The 20,590-nt window shown below is 42.8% G+C and overlaps 1 protein-coding gene across 1 annotated transcript in view; it reads left to right on the top strand.

Annotated features, from left to right (window-relative positions):
- The window catches only part of SYT13 (synaptotagmin 13), a 51,028-nt gene extending 30,776 nt beyond the window's left edge, over positions 1-20,252 (top strand). The window contains exons 4-7 of the mRNA XM_078782910.1: positions 7,958-8,095; positions 15,487-15,794; positions 17,617-17,740; positions 19,444-20,252. Of these exons, the coding sequence (XP_078639036.1) occupies positions 7,958-8,095; positions 15,487-15,794; positions 17,617-17,740; positions 19,444-19,745 (872 nt within the window). The 3' untranslated portion in view covers positions 19,746-20,252. The remainder of the gene's footprint in view (positions 1-7,957; positions 8,096-15,486; positions 15,795-17,616; positions 17,741-19,443) is intronic.
- Positions 20,253-20,590: the final 338 nt, after the last annotated feature.

The following is a 20,590-nucleotide window of genomic DNA, read 5'->3' as shown; positions in this document are numbered from 1 at the left end:
TTCACAAAAACAATTCACACATCTCCTATTACTCATATCAGATTTCTTGATACATTTAAATTCATGGCAAGTCCATTGGTTAACTTGGTTCAAAATCTAAAAGAGTTTCCATGTCTTTCAGAGTATTTTTTAGATAAAGATTTTCTAACACAAAAGGGAATTTACCCCTATGACTATATGGACTCATTTGAGAGATTCAATGAAACACAACTTCCTTCAAAAGAAAATTTCTATAACAAATTAAACAACAGTAATATATCTGATAAAGATTATGTACACGCACAAAATGTTTGGGAAAAATATAACATCAAGAATCTTGGCGAGTATCATGATTTGTATCTCAAAACTGATGTCCTTTTATTGGCCGATGTATTTGAAGCCTTTAGATCTGTTTGTCGCACTGGATATGGATTGGATCCTGCTCACTACTACACAGCACCTGGATTGGCCTGGAGTGCGATGTTGAAAATGACAAAACAAGATTTGGATTTGATAACCGATGTTGATATGCTTTTGATGATTGAAAAGGCAAAGAGAGGAGGAATTTCACAAGTCTGTTCAAAGAGATACGCAAAAGCAAATAACAAATATCTTCCAAATTATGAATCAACGAAAGAGAGTTCTTACTTGATGTACTATGACGCAAACAACCTGTATGGCTGGGCAATGTCTCAGGCTCTTCCTTATGGAAAACTTAGATGGGTAAAGGAAAAAGACTACAAAAAGGTTTTACAAGATGTATGTATCTCTACACAAAAAGAATTGGATGATTCAAAGGTTGGTTATTATTTTGAAATTGATTTAAAATATCCAGAGGAACTCCATAACCTACACAAAGATCTCCCATTTGCTTGTGAGAAAGAAAGTCCAAAGAAGGAGTGGTTAAGTGATTATCAACGATCATTTAATATAGGTGAATCAACAGAAAAATTACTTACTACATTATATAACAAGAAAAATTATGTTCTACACCAAAGAAATTTGCGACAATATTTATCAAAAGGTCTAAGAGTAGAGAAGATCCATAGGGTTCTAAAGTTCAATCAAAGTCATTGGTTAAGGGGGTACATTGATTTCAATACACAAAGAAGAACAGAGTCAAAAACCGATTTTGAGAAAGACTTTTATAAATTGATGAATAATGCGGTCTTTGGTAAGACCATGGAGAATGTGAGGAAAAGACAAAATATCAGACTATCAACATCTTGGGAACAAGCATCAAAATTAATTAATAGACCGAGTTTTACTAGAGCTGAGGTCTTTACTGAGAACTTTTGTGCGATCCATTTGGTTAAAGAGAGTATTGAAATGAACAAACCTATTTATATTGGAACAACAATTCTTGATTTATCAAAGTCATTAATGTATGATTACTTTTATAATAACTTGAGGAAGAAATATCAAAATGATGTTAATCTACTTTATATGGATACAGATAGTTTTATTTTGCAAATTAATACTGATGATGTTTATTCAGACATGAAAAAGGACATTAATATCTATGACACTAGTAATTACAGCCCAGAGAGTGAGTTGTTCTCCTCCAAAAATAAAAAGGTGATTGGAAAGTTCAAGGATGAATTAGGAGGAAATGTCATGAGTGAATTTGTGGGATTGAGGTCTAAGGCTTATGCTTATAAATATATTGTGAATAACGTTGAAAAAACTGATAAGAAGTTAAAAGGCATAAAGAAAAATGTCATAAAAGAAACAATAAACTTTAAGGATTATTATAACTGTTTAACAACAAAGAAAGAAGAGTTTAGAAAGATTAATGGAATAAGAAGTTATAAACATCAATTATTTTCAGAAGAGATGAATAAGAAAGCATTGGGGGCTTTTGATGATAAGAGGTTTATTTTAGAAAATGGAATTGATAGTCTCCCTTATGGTTATATAAGTATATAAGTGATAAGATATATATATAAGTGATAAGATATATATAAGTGATAAGATATACATAAGTGATAAGATATATATAAGTGATAAGATATATATAAGTGATAAGTTAAAAAGGGGGGGGGTTGGGGATTTTAACGGGCTACCGCCGCCTTTTTTACTATTATATAAATGATAGAACCAAGTATCAACCAGACTAAAGAGTGGAGGTGTAATCAACCTTGGTATATAAATGGAAAACATAATGAATGTGAAAAATATCAAATAGGTATAATTGAAAAGGCAACTGGTAAAAAAGTTCACAAAACAAATAAGAGAATTAATTTAAATACCGGTGAATTGGGTAAAAAAGATGGAAATATTTTTGAGTGGACGGAAAACTTTGATGGTTGTCAGGAAAATATATACTTTAATTTAAAAATGGTATGTGGCACTGGAGGCGCTCAAGCAAGAACATTGAGGGAGGTTTACCATTTTATCTTAGCTCAGTTAAAATATCTTAATAAAGAACCAAACTCAAACATATTTTTTGTTAATATATTAGATGGTGAAGAGAGTTGTAGGAGAATTAAATTATTTCCCACGCATAAACAAATATTTGTAGGGTCGTTGTTTGAGTGGGTTATATTCACCAGATGATATTAAGAGTAAAAGGTTAAAAGGTCCATGAGGTCAGAAGGATCACAGGTGTTTAAGTGGTCTAATGAATAAGGATAACATGTCAAAAGGTTAGAAGGTTCGTAAAGAACAGGGTGAGAGAAATATAGGTGTTTAGGGGCAATGAGGGAGGGAAAGAATTAATATGGAAGTGAATGGGTCAATGTTTGAGTGGGTCAAAGATTAATCTGCCAGATGATATGTAGAAGAAGGATGATAGGTCTATAAGAGAAAACAAATATTTGTAGTGTTTGAGTGGTCTAATGAACAACATTAAGGATAGGTACTACAGACAAAAGGTTCATAAAGATGAGGGTGGGAGAAATAGAGGTGTTTATGATTTTTGAAAAAGACAAGGGGGTAAATGACATTAGATAGGGATTTCCCATGTTAAACGGAGGTGTCCCAGAAGCAACATTATTACACTACTTATATATATATATATATATATATATACATACATATATATATATATATATATATATATATATATATATATATATATATATATATATATATATATATATATATATATATATATATATATATATATATATATAGATATATATATATATAGATATATATATATATATATACTGTATATATATATATACTGTATATAGTTATGTCCATAGGGTAGTGATATGTAGATCCAGATAGATCTGTGTAGGTAACGTGCTTCGTCTGTCGCGGTAAGGAATCTACCTTTACTTGTAATTTTAATGTGTTGGCGATTTGTCGGCTAAGATGTATACCTGTGGACATACCAGGATGTTCGTGTGATAAATAGAGTTAGGGATTAAAGATTAACGCCCCTGTATGCCTCACCTGGTCAGCCAAACCTTTGTCCCGGATGGCAATGCACACCTGTAGACACTTAGTTAGGATCTCCTTCGTGGAACATTAAATGACTACCTTCCCTGACAGTGACTTCGGAAGGAACAGGCAAAGAAACCAGGCCAGGGCACCACCGATGGGTGCCGCCGCCAGTTACACCTCCGACAGGCCTAACCACATCGAGTGCCACGCGCTATCACCACGCTGCATGCTATGAGCTATCGCCACGCTATGGTCCTGTGATTGCTCGGCACGCTGGGCGCGAACCTCCAGCCAACGAGTGCGAGAGGCGCGAAGCTGGAAGGTTTGGTGGAAGTCGCTGGTTGGTAGCGCGCCAAGGCCGACGTCACCGAAAAGGTTATTTAAGGGAGCGCCGAACGCCATTTTCTCTCTCTGGCTCTTCTTCGTCCTACACAGCACGGGTCTCTTGCGGCTCTTGCATCTCTTGCCATTCGTGCTCTTGTTTGCGCAGCTAGCCTTTTTGGACATCCGGCTTCTTCTTCGTCTTGCGCAGCCCGAGTTGAGTTGAGTCATAGCCCGAGTGGAGTTTGCTTGCTTCTTGCACGTTTGCTTCGGGGGAGCTGACTGGGACGTGGCAGGCTGATCGTGTGTGAAGATCGACCTCGCTTGGAGCCGCCAGCCTGCATTGGACGCACGGTGCTGGAGCGGGGGACCTCGTGGGTGCTTTGGAATTTGGAGCAAGGCCTGGTGGTGCGTGAGCACGAGCGGAGCTTGGAGCCGCGTGGTGGACGATACCAAGACAAGACTAGGGACAGATAAGGCCAATCCCCATTACATTTTACACAACGTGTTCTTTTCCTTTAATTCATATTCCTGTGTCTCGTTTCTGATATCTGTGTGTGGGGACGTCCCAAATTAGGCTTCTTTATTAGTTTATTACCGCGTTTTCCTGTTCCTGCATTCCGGTTCAATAAACCCTTGTATTATTTTCCTTTCCCATTCAAATCTGTGCCCGCTTGAGTTAATTGCCTCTACAGGATCGGAGTGTCCGCAGTTAAGCACTTGCGCAGCTTCCATTTTCCTCCTTCCTCCCGCGCGACATATATCCGAATCCGTGTTTGGTTATCGCCTCCATTAAATCCGTTTCGGTCCAACCGCGACCTTCTGGTGTTAACAGGAGTCGCACGACAACTGGTGTCAGGAGTGGGATTGAACCCTAAAAAAAATTTGTTGGCTAGAAAAAATTTGGCTAGATTCAGGTCCATAAATCTCGTGGGGTAACGCCGCTTTCCACACCGTGCAAATCCGCTCGGCACCATAAGGTGTGGGAAAGTGAGGGTTCGATTGCGCGGTTCTTCGGCACGCGTGTGCATCTTGATTTGTGCACCTTGAAGGTATTCGTGATTCTCCGGTATTAACCGAGGGGAATCACGCAATAAAATTGTTGTGCAAGAGGAGTGGCGATTTGAACCACCGCAACAATATATACGTACCACATTTGTGTAAGCTTTGGTTAAAAAAATTACAAATTATTATTTTATGAACAAAAAAAAAGAAAAAAGGGAAGGGAGCTCCTATTTGAAATGGTCAGTGGAAAGGAGGGGTTCATATGTAAAAGGGAGGGGGAGCTCACATGTAAAAGGAAAGTGGGGGCTCATATTTGAATGGGTCAGTGGAAGAATAGGAGGAGGGCTCATGCTCAAAGGGGTCAGTGAAAGGGAGGGGTGGAGGTCACGTATTTGAAATGGTCGGTGGAAGGAAGAGAATACATGGAAAGAAAGTTCATATGTTCATTTTTCATTTGTTCATTTTTATACAAGTTATACAAGTTATATTAAGTTAAATAAGTTATATGTTCGTTTTTCATGTTATATAAGTTCATATGTTCATTTTTTCATTTTTCAAAAACTCTCTTCCTCACTCTCCCTGCACTGCCCTCTCTCCACCCCACCCCCAGGTATACCTCTGCCTATGGCTTCCCCTTTGCTTCCACCTTTTGATCATATGTGTTTTGTACCGTCCTCCAAACAGTGACGACTCCATTTACATTTCGCTGTCTGACAACATGGACCAACTTCTATCGACTCATCCCAACTCTCTGTTCCTCATATGTGGTGATTTCAATTGTCACCATGCCAGCTGGCTGGGTGTGGGTTCCTCTCACACCAGCCATGATATCTCAGCAAAGGACTTCTGTGACCAACTGAGACTGACAAAATCTGTCAATTTCCTGACCCGGATCTCAATCAACGGAGCATCTTCTGTTCTAGACTTGGTTATGACAAACTTCCCTGCAAATGTCTGCTGCTCTTCTTCTGCTCCAATCGTTTCATCTGATCATATGCTTGTTAAAGTGGACATCTCTCTGGCCATTCTCAGAGAGCCTCCTCAGCGTCGACGAGTTTGGCATTTCACTCAGGCCAACTGCCACGGTCTTCAAGCAGCCATCAATCATCTGGACTGGTCTCCCATCTCTACTGCCTCTGACATCAACTCTTCCTGGGAATTCTTCCAAAATAAACTGCTCTCTCTCATGCACAGATTTATCCCATGTCGTCTTCAGTTGTCATACCCTTCCTCCCATCCATGGTACAAGGAATATTGTGGTGAGGCAGTTGCCCTGAAACAACTTGCCTTCGCCTCCAGGAAGGCAAATCCAACGGAAGGCAATCTCAGTTCCTTCCACCAAGCTCAGAACAAGTGTGTGTCCACCCTCAGGAGAGCCAGGAGGAAGCACTATCTCTCCACTCTCAAGAGTGAACTCTCAAACCTGTCTCCCTCTTCCAAATCCTGGTGGCGTCTGGTCAAATCTGTTTCTGGTGTTTGTTCCCCCTCCATCCCCTCCCTTACCTCAAATGGCTATACAGCTGACTCAGCACGTGACAAAGCCGAATGCCTAAACTCTGTGTTTGCCTCAAAACCTTGTATCCCAAACCCATCCCTCTCTGTACCCACCATACCCAGTCAAACCCAGCTGCTCCTGGACTCTGTGTCCTTCTCTCCTGACAAGGTGGAGTAGTTTCTGTCAAACCTCTACTCTGATTCTGCAACTGGACCAGACGGCATCAGCCCACGGGTCCTAAAATCCTGCTCTGCCGCTCTATCTCACCCTCTCTCTGTTCTTTTCACCCTCTCTTTTGCTCAAGGTCATCTGCCATCCATTTGGAAATCTGCCAACATTACCGCTTAACATAAAAAAAGGTGCAAAAACAGATCCTTGCAACTACAGACCAATCAGCCTGCTCCCAATCATCAGCAAAGTCATGGAATCCATCATTGCTTCGGATATCAAATCCTTCCTCTTCTCCAATGGCTTGATCTCTGATCATCAATTTGGTTTCAGACCAGGTTATTCTACTCTGGATATGCTGCTTCTGCTGTCTCAACAATGGATGGAGGTCCTCAATGTCAAACAGGAAATCAGAGATGTCTCCCTTGACGCATCACGTGCCTTCGATACGGTCTGGCATCCCGCTCTGCTCACCAAAATCTCCTCCTATAGTATCCATGGTATCTACTTTCTCAACAATCCTCTCCAATAAGTTCTGTCACTCAAGCGTTTGGGTCTCACTATCTGCCATGATCTTTCCTGGGAAAAACCACATTTCCAAGTTGGCCTCCAAAGCCAGTCGCCGACTGGGCATCCTCCGTCGTGCGAAGTCCTTCATTGGCACAACTGAGCTCCTCACCACATACAAGGCTTTCATCCTCAGCTCAATGGAATACTGCTCTCCCCTCTGGGCCGGTGCTCCTGCCTCACACCTAGCTCGGCTTCACGCTGTAGAAACCAAAGCATTCAGAATCATTGGACTCTCCTGCGATGAAGCTGTTTGTGAGGGCCTTTCACTCGCTCACCGCAGGCAAGTTGGTGGTCTTTCTGTCTTCTACCGACTCCTATCCGGCCTAGCTCCCCCAGCTCTCTCTGTGCTCTGTCCCCCAAATATTCCTGCAGGTCGCACAAGATCTACCAGCAACCCTCTTATGGTTAAACTGCCAAAATCAAGACTCTCAGCTCACCTTCACTCTTTCATTCATCTTTTATCCTGCCTCTGGAACATACTCCCTTACTCTCTTCAATCCCACTCCTCCCTCCAGGTCTTTAAAACAGCTGTTCACCACCATCTCTTATCTTCCCTCCTCCAAAACCTTTATCTATTCTACCCCCTCTAATTCACCCGAGATCGACTTTTTTGAAATACCATCTTATTTCCTGGAACTCCTAGCTGTGTCAATGTGTTTTGTATTTCTCCCACTCCCCCCCCCCCCTTTTCCCATGCCTCCTCCCCCCCCAAGCCCTCTCCCTCCCACAGATCTCCCGATGTCCCTTTTCTCAAATGTTGTACTTGTGTGCTTCCGTCTCTCTCTCTCCATCTTCTCTCCCGCTCCCTTTATTTTATGTTTTGTGTGTCCGTTTTTTTTTTGTGATTAATGTGTTAGCTCTTACACGAGCCTCGATCTTGTATTTAAAATATAAAAAAATGGGGGGAGGGCTACTATTCGAAAGGGTCAGTGGGGATGGGGCTAAATATAACAATGCATTCCTTTATTGCTTTTTCTGGCTGTGTTAGCTACTATATTAATTCAAAGTGTGATTGGATTGCAGAACAAGGCACAGTGCCGTCGACGCAATCGGAAGAGCACAAGTTCATAAAAAATGGCATCCGGAATTCAAAAGGCAAACTGCACTTTGCTGTGCAGTACAATGCTGATTGTCGTGAACTGAAAGTAGTTGTTATGGAAGGTAAGTCCAGGAGAATCAAAACAGAATCAATGTATCATTTTGCTGCTTAAATGTTCAAGCAATTAATAAATTAATTTATTTACTGATGTATTATTTATGACTGATGCCTTTGTACAGTGCCCTCCAAAAAGCCTAGGTCACACATAGGCGGATTTGTCGGCGACTACTGGCGACTGAAAAAATCGCCACCACCCGCCGACAATCGTAATGAAACCGTAATGGACGGTCGCCTGTAGTCGTGGTTATCCTCCCCAGGTCGGCTGCAGTCGGCAAGAGTCGCAAAGGGGCCAAAAAGTTTTTAAAATGTTTACAAACGGCGCGCTCAGTCGCAATGGAAAAAAATCCGCCATGCTGTCGCGATGGAACCGCCATGCTGTCGTCGGTATCCGTAATAAGAGCGTAAAGCGGCCGCAACCCAGTCGCTCATAGTCTTCCGCAATCGCCCCAGCATCGCCCCACCAGCTAGCACGGCAGAGATGCGAATGCCATACGGCCTTCCTGCGGCATCTTCCCGACTACGGGCCGACACTGTTGCGGCTGCATATCGACTACAGAAGAACTGCCACGTCTCCCCTGCGGCTATGGGAGACTGACGACGACAGCAGTAGGACTAGTGGCGGCCGAGTTACGGCCATTGGCGACAGAGATACGACTGCCTGGCGACTGCATTACGACATACCACGATTCCATGGCAAGACGGGATGGTGTGAGGGTCTCCGTGGAGTGAGGTCCTGTGGTGCCGACAAGGATATGGCTTTATTGTTTGGACTTGGGACTTTTGGAAACTTTATTTATGGGACTTGGGACCAGTGGAAATAATTTGTTGGACTTTATTTCCATTCTCTCTCCCTGCAGAAAAGTTTGATTATTACATTACAATGATACATCTTTATTAACTTTCTTATTGTGCATCAAACATCTTTATGCTTCATGTCACACATCATTGAAATGAATAAAGTGAAATGTAAAATAGAGAAATAAAGATTTAAAAAGTTGTGTGAATCGTCTCCAATCGCCGGCGGTCTTATTGCAGACTTGCGGATGCCGGAGTAAACCGCCACCCGGCCCCAATGCAGTCGCCGCGATCCGCCATCGGTCGTAATCTAGCCGCCAGACTGTCGCCACGCTGCCGCCGTGCATCCGCAATGCAGTCGTCGTCGATCTTCAACAGTCGCCATCCCACTCGGGGCGTCGTCGCAATGCAGTCGCAATGTGGCCGCCTGCAGTCGCCATACTGCCGCCTGACCATATTTGACCGCCCGAAATCGCCAGTAGTCGCCGAAAAATCTTGATCGCCGGCAGTCGCCAGTAGTCGCCAAAATATCCGCCTATGTGTGACCTAGGCATAAGTATTAGAACAGTGAAGTAAAATTTGTTATTATTGATATTGTATATCTATCTTCTATATATATATAAAAGAAAGGTTTTGTTTGTTTGTTTGTCTGCACGCGCTAATCTCCTGAACGGTGAAAGATAGGAGGAAACCTCTAAAACAAAAAATGTCGGGACGGGCCCCGGGAAGGTTATAGGCTAGGTGGCGAGGCTGGTTGAGGCCACCTTGGCCGAGCTGGGCCCATTTCGCAATTGAAAGCTGAGCTGAATTATTGTAGTCAATCTTCTATGGCCGTGAGTAAAAGCTGAATTATAGTAGTAAATTCATTCAAAAAACTAAAAATGTCGGGACGGGCCCTGGGAAGGTTATAGGCTCGGTGGCGAGGCCGGTGGAGGCCGCTTCGTCCGGGCTGGGCCAATTTCGCAATTAAAAGCTGAATTATAGTAGTAAATTCATTCAAAAAGAACCCGGGCAACGCCGGGTGCTTACGGCTGGTACTCAATAAATTTGGATTTTAGATCAAAAGAGGAATACGAGGCAAAAGTACAGAAGGTCACATATTATTTCTTGGTATTTCTATGTGTATATGTTTCACCATTGTAGAACAATAACACTTTTTATGTTCAGTCCTCCCATTTTAGGTAAGCATAATTATTAGAAGATTAAATTAAAGTCGTATAATAGTTAGTATTTGGTTACATATTCCTTGCATTCAATAACTACATCGAGCCTGTGACCCATCAACATCACAAAACTCTTGGTATCTTCCTTTGAGATGCTTTGCCAAGACTTTACTGAAGCTATTTTCAGTTGTTGTTTGTTTGGTGGTTTCTGACTTTACTCTCCTTCAGAAAGTGAAATTCATGCTGCATTGGATTTAAATTAAGAGATTGACTTGGCCGAAAACCTTCCACTTTTTCCCCTGATGAACTTGGTTGCGTTGACAGTGTGTTTTGTGTCATTGCCTTGCTTCATGGAGAAGCGCTGCCCAACGAGTTTGGAGGCATTTTCTTGTACATAGGCAGACAAAATGTTTCTGTACACTTCCAAACTCATTCTGCTTCTGCCATCATTAGTTACATCATCAATAAAGATGAGTGAGCCAGTTCCAGAGGCAGCCATGCAAGCCCAAGCCATCACACTACCTCCACAATGCTTCACAGATGAGGTAGTTTGCTTTTGATCATATGCAGTTCCTTCCTTGCTCCACACTTTCACTTTTCCATTACTTTGGTAAAGGTTTATCTTGGTCTCATCTGTCCATAAAACTTGTTCCAGAACTCTACTGTCTCACCTCTGCTCTTCTTGGCAAATTATAATCTGCCTTTCTATATTTGGTGCTGATGAGAGATTTCCATTTTACGGTGTAGCCTTTGTAATTCTGCTGTCAAAGTCTTCTGTGAACCGTAGATTGTGATACTTTCACCACTACACCCTGGAAGTTGTTGGTGATGTTGCCGACAGTTGTTTCAGGGATTTTCATCACAGCTCTGGTGATTTTTCTGTTATCAACTGGAGTTGTTTTCCTTGGCTGATCTGGCCATTGTCTATTGATTGATTGACCTGGCCAGGTCTCTCAGTTCACTCCCAAGCCTACAAGGACCACCTACAACACTACAAAGATGCCCTCTCCCGCGCCCACTCCGCCTACTACTCTCAAATTATCCACTCTGGCTCCGGAAACCCAAAAGCACTCTTCTCTACAATAAACAAACTCCTCAGCCCCCTGAACACCACCACCCAGTCATTCACAGTAGACAACTGCATCTCCTTCCTTTCATTCTTCCAACGCAAAATTGAAAACATCTACAACAGCCTGACCACTGCCGCACCCGCTCCCCCTCAAACCACCTGCCCCCCCTTATCCTGCCACCCCCTGTCTCAATTCTCCCCAGTCTCCCCTACTGACCTCTCTGAACTCCTCATAGGAATGAAAACTGCCACCTGCACTCTTGACCCCATCCCCTCCAGCTTTGTCAAGGCCTCCCTTCCTGCTCTCTCTCCACTTATCATTGCAACAATAAACTCCTCCCTGTCTACAGGCATCGTCCCACCATCCCTCAAAATTGCTGCTGTTACCCCCATTCTGAAAAAACCTGGACTAAACCCTGACACCCTAAACAACTTCAGACCCATCTCCAACCTACCCTTTCTGTCGAAAGTTTTGGAACGCGCTGTAGCCACTCAACTCAAACATCACCTCTCTGCCAATAACCTGTATGAAACATTCCAATCCGGATTCCGCTCCAACCACAGTACTGAAACTGCTCTCCTCAAAATCACCAACGACCTTCTCTCCTCTGACGCTGGCAACCTCAACATTCTCATCCTCCTCGACCTCAGTGCCGCCTTTGACACCATCAGTCACACCATCCTCCTCACCCGACTTGAAACCACCTTTAACGTTACCGGCACTGCCCTCTCTTGGATTAAATCATACCTCTCTGACAGACGCCAGTTCATCTCCATCAATAACTGCAAATCCCCCACTGCTCCCCTCCCCCAAGGTGTCCCCCAAGGTTCAGTTCTTGGCCCCCTCCTCTTCATCCTTTACCTGTCCCCCCTCTGTCACTTAATCCGCCGTCATGGTCTCAAATTCCACTGCTTCGCTGATGACATCCAGCTTTTCATCTCCACCAAGTCCATCACCACCGCCACCCACTCTATCCTGACAAACTGCATCACTGAAATAAAATCCTGGCTTCAAATCAACTTCCTCAAACTTAACTGTGATAAATCTGAAATAATCATCATTGGCCCAAAAACGCTCATAAAATCCACCCATAACTTTGCCCTCAACATCGACGGTATCCCAGTGTCCACCTCCCCTCACATCCGGAATCTTGGCATCATCTTTGACCAAACCCTCTCCTTCGACAAATACGCTAAACAGATCACAAAGACAGCCTTCTTTCACCTGAAAAACATCGCCCGTCTCCGTCCATCCCTCTCCTCCATGGCTGCAGAAACCCTCATCCACGCCTTCATCACCTCCCGTCTGGACTACTGCAATAGCCTCCTCTATGGTTCACCCTCAACAATCACCAATAAACTCCAATACATTCAGAACTCCGCTGCCCGTCTACTCACCCATTCCCGGACCCGTGACCACATCACCCCCGTCCTTTACAAGCTTCACTGGCTCCCCATCTCCCAGAGAATCCAGTACAAAATCCTCCTCTTGACCTACAAAGCCCTCCATAACCTGGCCCCATCCTACCTGGCTGACCTCCTCTCCAGACACGCTCCCAACCGTAACCTCCGCTCTGCTGGTACCAACCTCCTGACCCCCCCTCATCCGGACCAAATTCAGATCCTGGGGGGACAGGGCCTTCTCCATCGCTGCTCCCACCCTCTGGAACTCACTACCTCACACCATCAGGGACTCCTCCTCACTCACCACATTCAAAACATCACTCAAGACTCACCTGTTCAACACTGCATTCAACATTTAACCCACAGCATTTAACCCCTGACTATCTCCTCTCCTTCTCCCTCCTTTGTGCTTTGAATATTTCCCTATTGATTCTTGTCTTTTGCAATTGTTTTTATGTTTTGCTATGCATTATGTTTTGCACTGTGTCAAAGCGTCTTTGGTCTTCCTGAAAAGCGCTATATAAAATAAATGCATTATTATTATTATAAGTACGCGAGTGGTTTGTTACTTGCAAAATCAGATTTTTCAAGTATATTGGTCAGTTGAGTTTGTTATTCTGTCTGTCTGTTTGTTTGTCAATCGCCTACAGGTCACAATTTTAAACCAATCTTCACAAAACTTCACCAGATTGTAGAGTTGGTGAAAAGGAGGAAGCCTATCGATTTTGAGGTCAAAGGTCATCTTGAGGTCAGATTTCTAAAATTACCATTTTTCATCCGATTGACTTGAAAATTGAACAGCATTTGCATATTGAGTCACTGAATTGGGAAACCAACTATTTTTGAGGCCAAAGGTCAACTCAAGGTCAAACTTCCAAAATCATCAATTTTAATCTGAACAAGAGAAAAATGACCACAGTGTGGTCACCAGCTGCGACGTGTAGAATCATGAGGATATCCATTGCAATATGCGTTACCAAACTCAACCAGTCATTAAATTACCTCATACCAACCAACGCACGACCGAGTGGATGCGCATGTGCTTTCAAAAAGGCACCCCAAAAACAACAACAACAACGCGGTCCTCTCATAGAGCTGCTCGTCACAGCTAAAAATCATAAATTTTCATCAGACTGACTTGACAATTAAACAGCCATTGTATTGTACCTCATTAAATTGGGAAACCAACTATTTTTAAGGTCGAAAGGTCAAATGACAAGTCGAGGTCAAACTGTATGACAAGTTGATGTATCCATGGCAACTTTTTTTTAGGGGAGGGGTGGATTTTGCAAGAATCGTATTCTGCATGACGTCTTCTTGTTTCTTTTTCAAGATATTCCAAATTGTTACCTCTGCCATCGAAGGTATATGGAGGTAATGTTTTTGCCTGTCTGTCTGTGAACAGGATATCTCAAAAAGTTGAGGACGGATTTGGACGAAACTTGGTGGACAGGTTGGTTGTGTGACAAGAATTGGTTGAATTTTGGTGAAGATTCGAATCCGGATCCGGATCAGAGAATTTTTAAAGTGATTTTTCATGACTGAGTGATCGGGCTAAAAATGATATGTATCATGGTATCTCAAAAAGGTATGGATGGATTTGGCCAAAACATCGTGGACCGGTTGGGTGTGTGGCAAGGATGAATTGTTTCGATTTTGGTTAAGATCCGGATCCGGATACGAGAATTAAAAAAAAAGAAGTTATTTTTCACCATTGAGTAATAGGGCATGATATTTCAAAATGTTGTGGATGACTTATGACAAAACTAGTTGGATGAGTTGGTCAGGTGATAAGAACAACCCAAATAGCTTTTGGTTCAGGTCTGAATCCAGATCCGACCCATCAGTGGGATACAAAACGTAAACTGTTCAGCCTAGCGGAGGTATGCTATCTACCGCGTACCATTCTCGTTTCCTTCGCCAGAGGAGAGGGTATTGCGTATGAGTCCGTTTGAATGTTTGTCCATACAGAATATGTATGATTTTTCTCTGCAACCGTTGGTCCCATTGATAGGAATTTTTCACCATAGGTGCACTGTAGAATTTTTAACGATAACTATGACGTCATGGGTCACGTGATATGGGTGCCATCTTGGAAAAACCGAAAAACTTTGCACCTTTATATCTCCAAAAGCGGTGCATAGAAAAATTGAGACATGGCTCATTGTAAAGGACTCTCCATGGGGAATAACGTATATTAATGATGTCATAGGTGCCTCCACTATGACGTCATAATTCGACAAGTACAAAATGTCATCCGATCAAGATGACAACTCTTAAGCATCATCTAGGGATAAATTGATGGGGGAGGGGGAAAAATGATGTAATCGGTCACGTGGTACAGCCGCGCCATATTTGTTTTAACACGAAAGCCTTAAAACCACTAAAAACGCATCCTGGCGAGGGTCTGCAATCTGATTGCGCTTTCTTGTTGTATTTGCTGTGCTAATTTTTTGTGCTATGGTTCTAATTTAATTCTTCTCTTCTTTCAGCTTCCAAATAGCTTGCTTTTCTGTCATAGACAGTTCTCTGGCCTTCATGTTGGTTTATGCCTGCAGACTCCCAAGGCTAAAACAAAGACTACACATTCACATCTCTTTTATGTGTGAATGATCAATGCAACAAAAAACACCTGTCACTCATTTGTTCCAATACTTGTACTTACCTAAAATGGGGGAACTGAACATATAAAGTGCTATTGTTCTACAATGGTAAAACATATTTACATAGAAATAGCAAGAAATAAGAGCTGACCTTCTGTACTCTTGCCTCATAATTCATCTTTTGAGCTCAAATCCAAATTTCTTGAGTGCATAGCAATAATAACAAATTTGACTTCACTGTTCCAATACTTATGGTGGACATTGTATATGTGAAGTTATTTTGGCACAAGATAAAAACAATAAGGCATGAAATGCATGCAATCCCAATGAGAATCCCCTTCCTGACACCACTTCCCAAGCTTCTGGCCTATCAAAGGCAGACAAGCTGGGATTCTGTGACCCCTTTGTGGTGATGAGCTTGCACACACGGGCGCTGTGCCGCAAGGCGGAGACCAGCATCAAGACGCACACCCTGTCTCCCACCTGGAACGAATCGTTTTCTTTCAACCTCACTACGACAGAGATAGCTGAAGGGTCACTCATCTTGTCGCTCTTTGATTGTGACAAATTCTCACGTTGTAACTTCATTGGAGACGTTCGCTTTCGTCTTGCAGACGTCAACCTTACAGGGCACTCAACCTGGTGGCAGCTCACAGCCCCAGAGAAGGTTTGTCTTGATTGTTACTCCACACACACATGAAGCGAAAAGCAGGGTTAAGCAATTGGGTCACTCCTTTCTCCCTGTCCCATCCTTCTGTATGTAAACGTCAGTTTATGATCGAGAAACAACTTGATTTCACTTGGATGTTATGTTTTGAACACGAATAGGAAGATACATAAAACACAAACCTGTAGTTTTACCGTACTGTGGCTCTGAATTTGCCCCGAGTGTACATGCACAGAGAGGGGTGAGGTAATATTTTACTCTGTCTGTCTGTTAAACAGAATTGAAAATCATTCCAAACAGGAAATGTACTGTTTTTTAAGGATGTCATGACAGACACAAACATCCGGCACGAATAACTAACGTAACGTGTTCATTAAGGTGGTGTAAAAGGTGCTGCATCAATGGTGGTAAACGTCCAGAATATTTTTTAATCTGACCTTTAAATTTTTTCTTTTATTTAAATTGAATTATATATTTGAACACTGCAGAACACAAATCACGTTCTTATCGCTTCCAAAAAAACACCATTTTTGTAGTAATTGGACATGTTAAATAGGGTGGTGTATATGACACTGCACAAGGACAGTCAACTTCCGGAATTTTTTTATGCAACATTTGAAATCATTATATTAGCCAAGCCCAAAACGGGGGCTTATGGATTTGATTTCGTCCTTCCTTGCGTCCACAACCATATCTCGGAGATGTATGGACTGATTTTGTTCATAATTGGCACAAACACAATGCATGACAGTATACATATGCACATCATTTTGTTTCCCTGTGGTCAAAGATGGCCGACTGGCGGCCATGTTAGTTGTAAAAAAACCCCGATGTTAAAGACGGCCTCGACATTTCTCAGACATGCATTTGCTTATGTTGTTCAACCTTTGCACACAGATAAGAAATGATGGCTTACATATGCACGTCATGCTTTTCGAGATCAGATCCAAGATGGCCGACTGGCGGCCATTTTGTTACTTAAACGTGTCTCCAACAATTTCTCGGACATGCATGGACCGATTTTGTTCAAACTTGGCGCAAGCACAATACATGATGGTATACACATCCGCATCATTTTATTTTGCGATCTGATTAAAGATGGCCGACTCATAGACTGGCAGCCATTTTAGTTGTAAAAAAAACCCGATATTGAACACGTCCTCGACCTTTTCTCGGACATGCATTCACCGATCTTGTTCAATCTCGGCACACCTAATGAATGATTGATTACATATGAGCGTCATTTCTATTCGAGATCAGTTCCAACATGGCGGATTGACGGTCATTTTATTACTTAAACGTGTCCCCAACCGTTTCTCGACGTGCATGGACCGATTTTCTTCAAACTTGGCACAAAGACGATACATGAGTGTATACATATGCGGAAGATTTTGTTTTGTAATCCGACCAAAGATGGTCGACTGACGTCCTTTAACTCCGCACAGCAAAATTACTAAAACCACAGTGGGGGCTATAACATTTTATGTCTTTTTCTTGTTGTTTTATTTCAATTGAATTGTGTACTTCAACACTGCGTGGGGCAAGTGTTCTCGGAAGTTTTTTTTTTTCTTTTCTAAAATTGTGATTAGAACATCCTACCTTTGATGTATTCTTGTTCGGATGTTAAATGTAAGTTGCATGACAAATAATGTGGTAATGGTCTTGCAGACCATATGGCCTAGCACATTTGATGCGTGTTTTGTTAGTCTATTCAGAGTTATGATTTTTAAGTGGTGTTGGTTGTGCAAAATGTGTGTGGTGGTGTAGGTTACGAATGATTTGCATTTGATCATGATTTGTTGGCGGCTTTGCGTCTCTCCAGGGTGGAAACGTGGACATGGGGGAGCTGTTATTCGCCATCGGCTATTTACCCACTGCCAATCGCCTGGTAGTTGTCATAATGAAGGCCAGAAACCTCTGCTCAAAGATGTTGAAGGACTGTGCGGGTAAATGTCATGCAAAAACATGCTTCTTGCATCGTCGGATGTCATGTTCGGCCATTTCAGCATTTATGGTGCATGTGGGAGGGTGTATGATCGATCGGGGATGTAGGCAGTTTAAAAAAGGCGGGAAGGGGGTGTCTAAATTGTGTTGGTAAGCTCACCCACTGGGCAGAGGGAGACTGTTATACCAACAAGTAAGATAAACAAATGAACACAGAATGCGTTAAGTGCTTCTTGAGGATACCAGTTTATCCCCCAGACCCTCGCCCAGCTATATCTCTGATGATAGATCTGTGGGGAGGGGAAGGATGGTGTGCGGGATTGTCCATATCTCTGAGCTACTTGGTTCTGGGCTTCATCCATCAAGGGGTCTAATCCCAAAAATTGGGGCCCGGCATCTTCGAGCACAAGTTCTTTTGGAGGGGAAGTTAAGCTGGCTGTCACACCTGCAGTCAAAGATATGTTGTATCCAAATATATAGCTTGGAAGAGCTCCTGGGCTATTGCCATTGCCACATATACCTGGCCCCTGGTAAATAAAACAGGGTCTGGAGAAATGTTAGCGAATCAAAAGATATTTGTGGTGAGAGACGGAGATTTAGATGCTGGCCTCAGAACTAAAACTAAGTTCTTAACTTAGTTAAGTTAAGACTAAGTTAAGTCTTAGGGAAATATATAGGACATCGCTCAATATGCCTTCATCCATATTATCACATCATTATACAAACTGCCCTATGGGCAACGGTACCTGCCCTATGGGCGAGGCTTCAATTGGGAAGCCCAAATGAAAAGGCAAAATATCAGAAATTGAAGGCTTTTTTTATTTTAAACGATTCATATAAACATCCGTAGAATCATATCGCATGCAAATCATCAAAATCTAAACAGTACATGGCGCCCATTTTGAAAAAAGATTGAATTCTGCAAAACGGAAGCGGCCACCCCACGTCTGTCTCAGTCGCACGTTTATGTGTGAAGAGTGCGCGCCGAATCTGTAACACGGAAGCGGCCGGTACACCTGTTTCTCAGTTGCTTTGCACACGCTGCCGTGTTACTTCGGAGCCGCACGTTTTTTTTGGAAGAGTTCGTCAGGAGTCGATCTCCTCTCTCCTGGTACGTAGAATAAACAGTATTTGTAGAATTTCAACAAAAGCCATATCGCTGTTCATATCGGTAAATATTACTCCATCGTGTTTGGAAAAACTGGAAAATTGGAAAATTGGAAAACTTGGAAAAACAATATAGCCTATTTTACTCCCAGGGGTCCCAGGAATACCCACCCAAAATATCGTTGCGATTGGTTGAGCCGTTTTTGCGGTACCTTCGAACGGACGGACAGACATTTGGTGAATTATAGTAAGATGTTTACCAAGTTTAATTTAAATCCCCTCAGATGTTCTCCAGTATCACATTTTATTGGGAAATATATACTTATACGTACCAACTGACATGAGCTCTAACCATTGATGCTAAAATCGAATGAGTTCATCTTTACATAATTATACATCCTTGTATAATTATGATAAAAAATGATAAAAGGAAGAGAAAGTATGATGATCAGATGTCGGAAGGGAAGGGAAATGGAGGATATGAAGGGGATGATGGGCATATCAGGCTGCCATGTTTACATACCCCAAACCTTACCCCACTATAGTTGTGATTACAAATAATAATGATTATTCATACACAACTGTCGTCTTCACACAGACCTTTCGGTGAAACTGACGCTGTGGCATCAGAGTACCCGCCTCAAGAAGAAGCAGACCAAGCGCGTGCATTGCAATCTGAGTCCAGTGTGGAACGAGGTCATCATGTTTGAGGTTCCACTGGACTACCTCGGCAGCGTAGCTCTAGAACTTGTCCTGGTGAGCTTCGAACAGGCCGGCAAGGCCTCCGCCGTGGGCCGCTGCTCGGTCAGCGCACGGGCCTCCGGCCTCGGTGCCAAGCACTGGCAGGAAATGGTGAGCAACCCTCGGAAGCAAATTGCCATGTGGCATGCCGTCAGTTGAGTTGCCATAATGACAGGATGAACGGATGTCGATAGGAGTAGAAGAAGAAGAAGAAGAAGAAGAAGAAGTTTGGATTTTTTGTGAGGAAAATTAATCGATATTGTGAATGTAAGGAAGGATGTCATCGAGGGATGATGATATCAAATACTTCACAGAATTACAAAATTTACTACAAACCAGCAAAGCATCTTAACACAAGCAATGACCCAATGTGTGCATTGTTAGTTGATTTTCTATTACACAGGTTGAGGCTCATGGAAGAGCTGAACAGCAGTGGTGATGGAGGGGGAGCAGGCAGACAAAGTCGCAGATGGAAGGAAGTGGGAACGGAAAAGGTAATGCATGAGTCTGTGTCGGAGACGACAGGAGATGGCATGGACATCGACCTTGGGTCTTGAAGGACTTGTAGTCCAGCAGCTAAGCTACATATAGCATAACAATTGTGCATTTTGTGAGGAAAGCACCAAATTTGGCACACCAGTAGACTATCGTATTATGAAAAGATCTGGATATTGGGCCATCTCAGATTCAGAGATTTGATTTTTGCAAGATTTGCAGATTTTGCACGCTGAGATTGCAACGCCAGGGACGGCCGACTCCTTCCTGCGAGCTGCCCACGTCACCCGCACAAGAAGAGCTCATCAAATCACTGCAGCGGCACTGCACATCCTGCAACACCGTACGTATGAACGCCACTGTATGACGTATGCTGATGATGCAGAAGACCTGCCTGAGTTCGAAGACTGGTGTCACCAGAGAGGAGAAGACATTCCCAACTTTCAGTACTGGGCAACTGTGCTGGAACTAGAGATGTTGGTACTGGTCTACGTGCGTTCTCTGCGGCA

Source organism: Myxine glutinosa, chromosome 8 (assembly GCF_964187855.1).
Source record: "Myxine glutinosa chromosome 8, kmMyxGlut1.1, whole genome shotgun sequence".
NCBI lineage: Eukaryota > Metazoa > Chordata > Myxini > Myxiniformes > Myxinidae > Myxine > Myxine glutinosa.
This window is presented reverse-complemented; position numbering and strand designations above follow the sequence as displayed.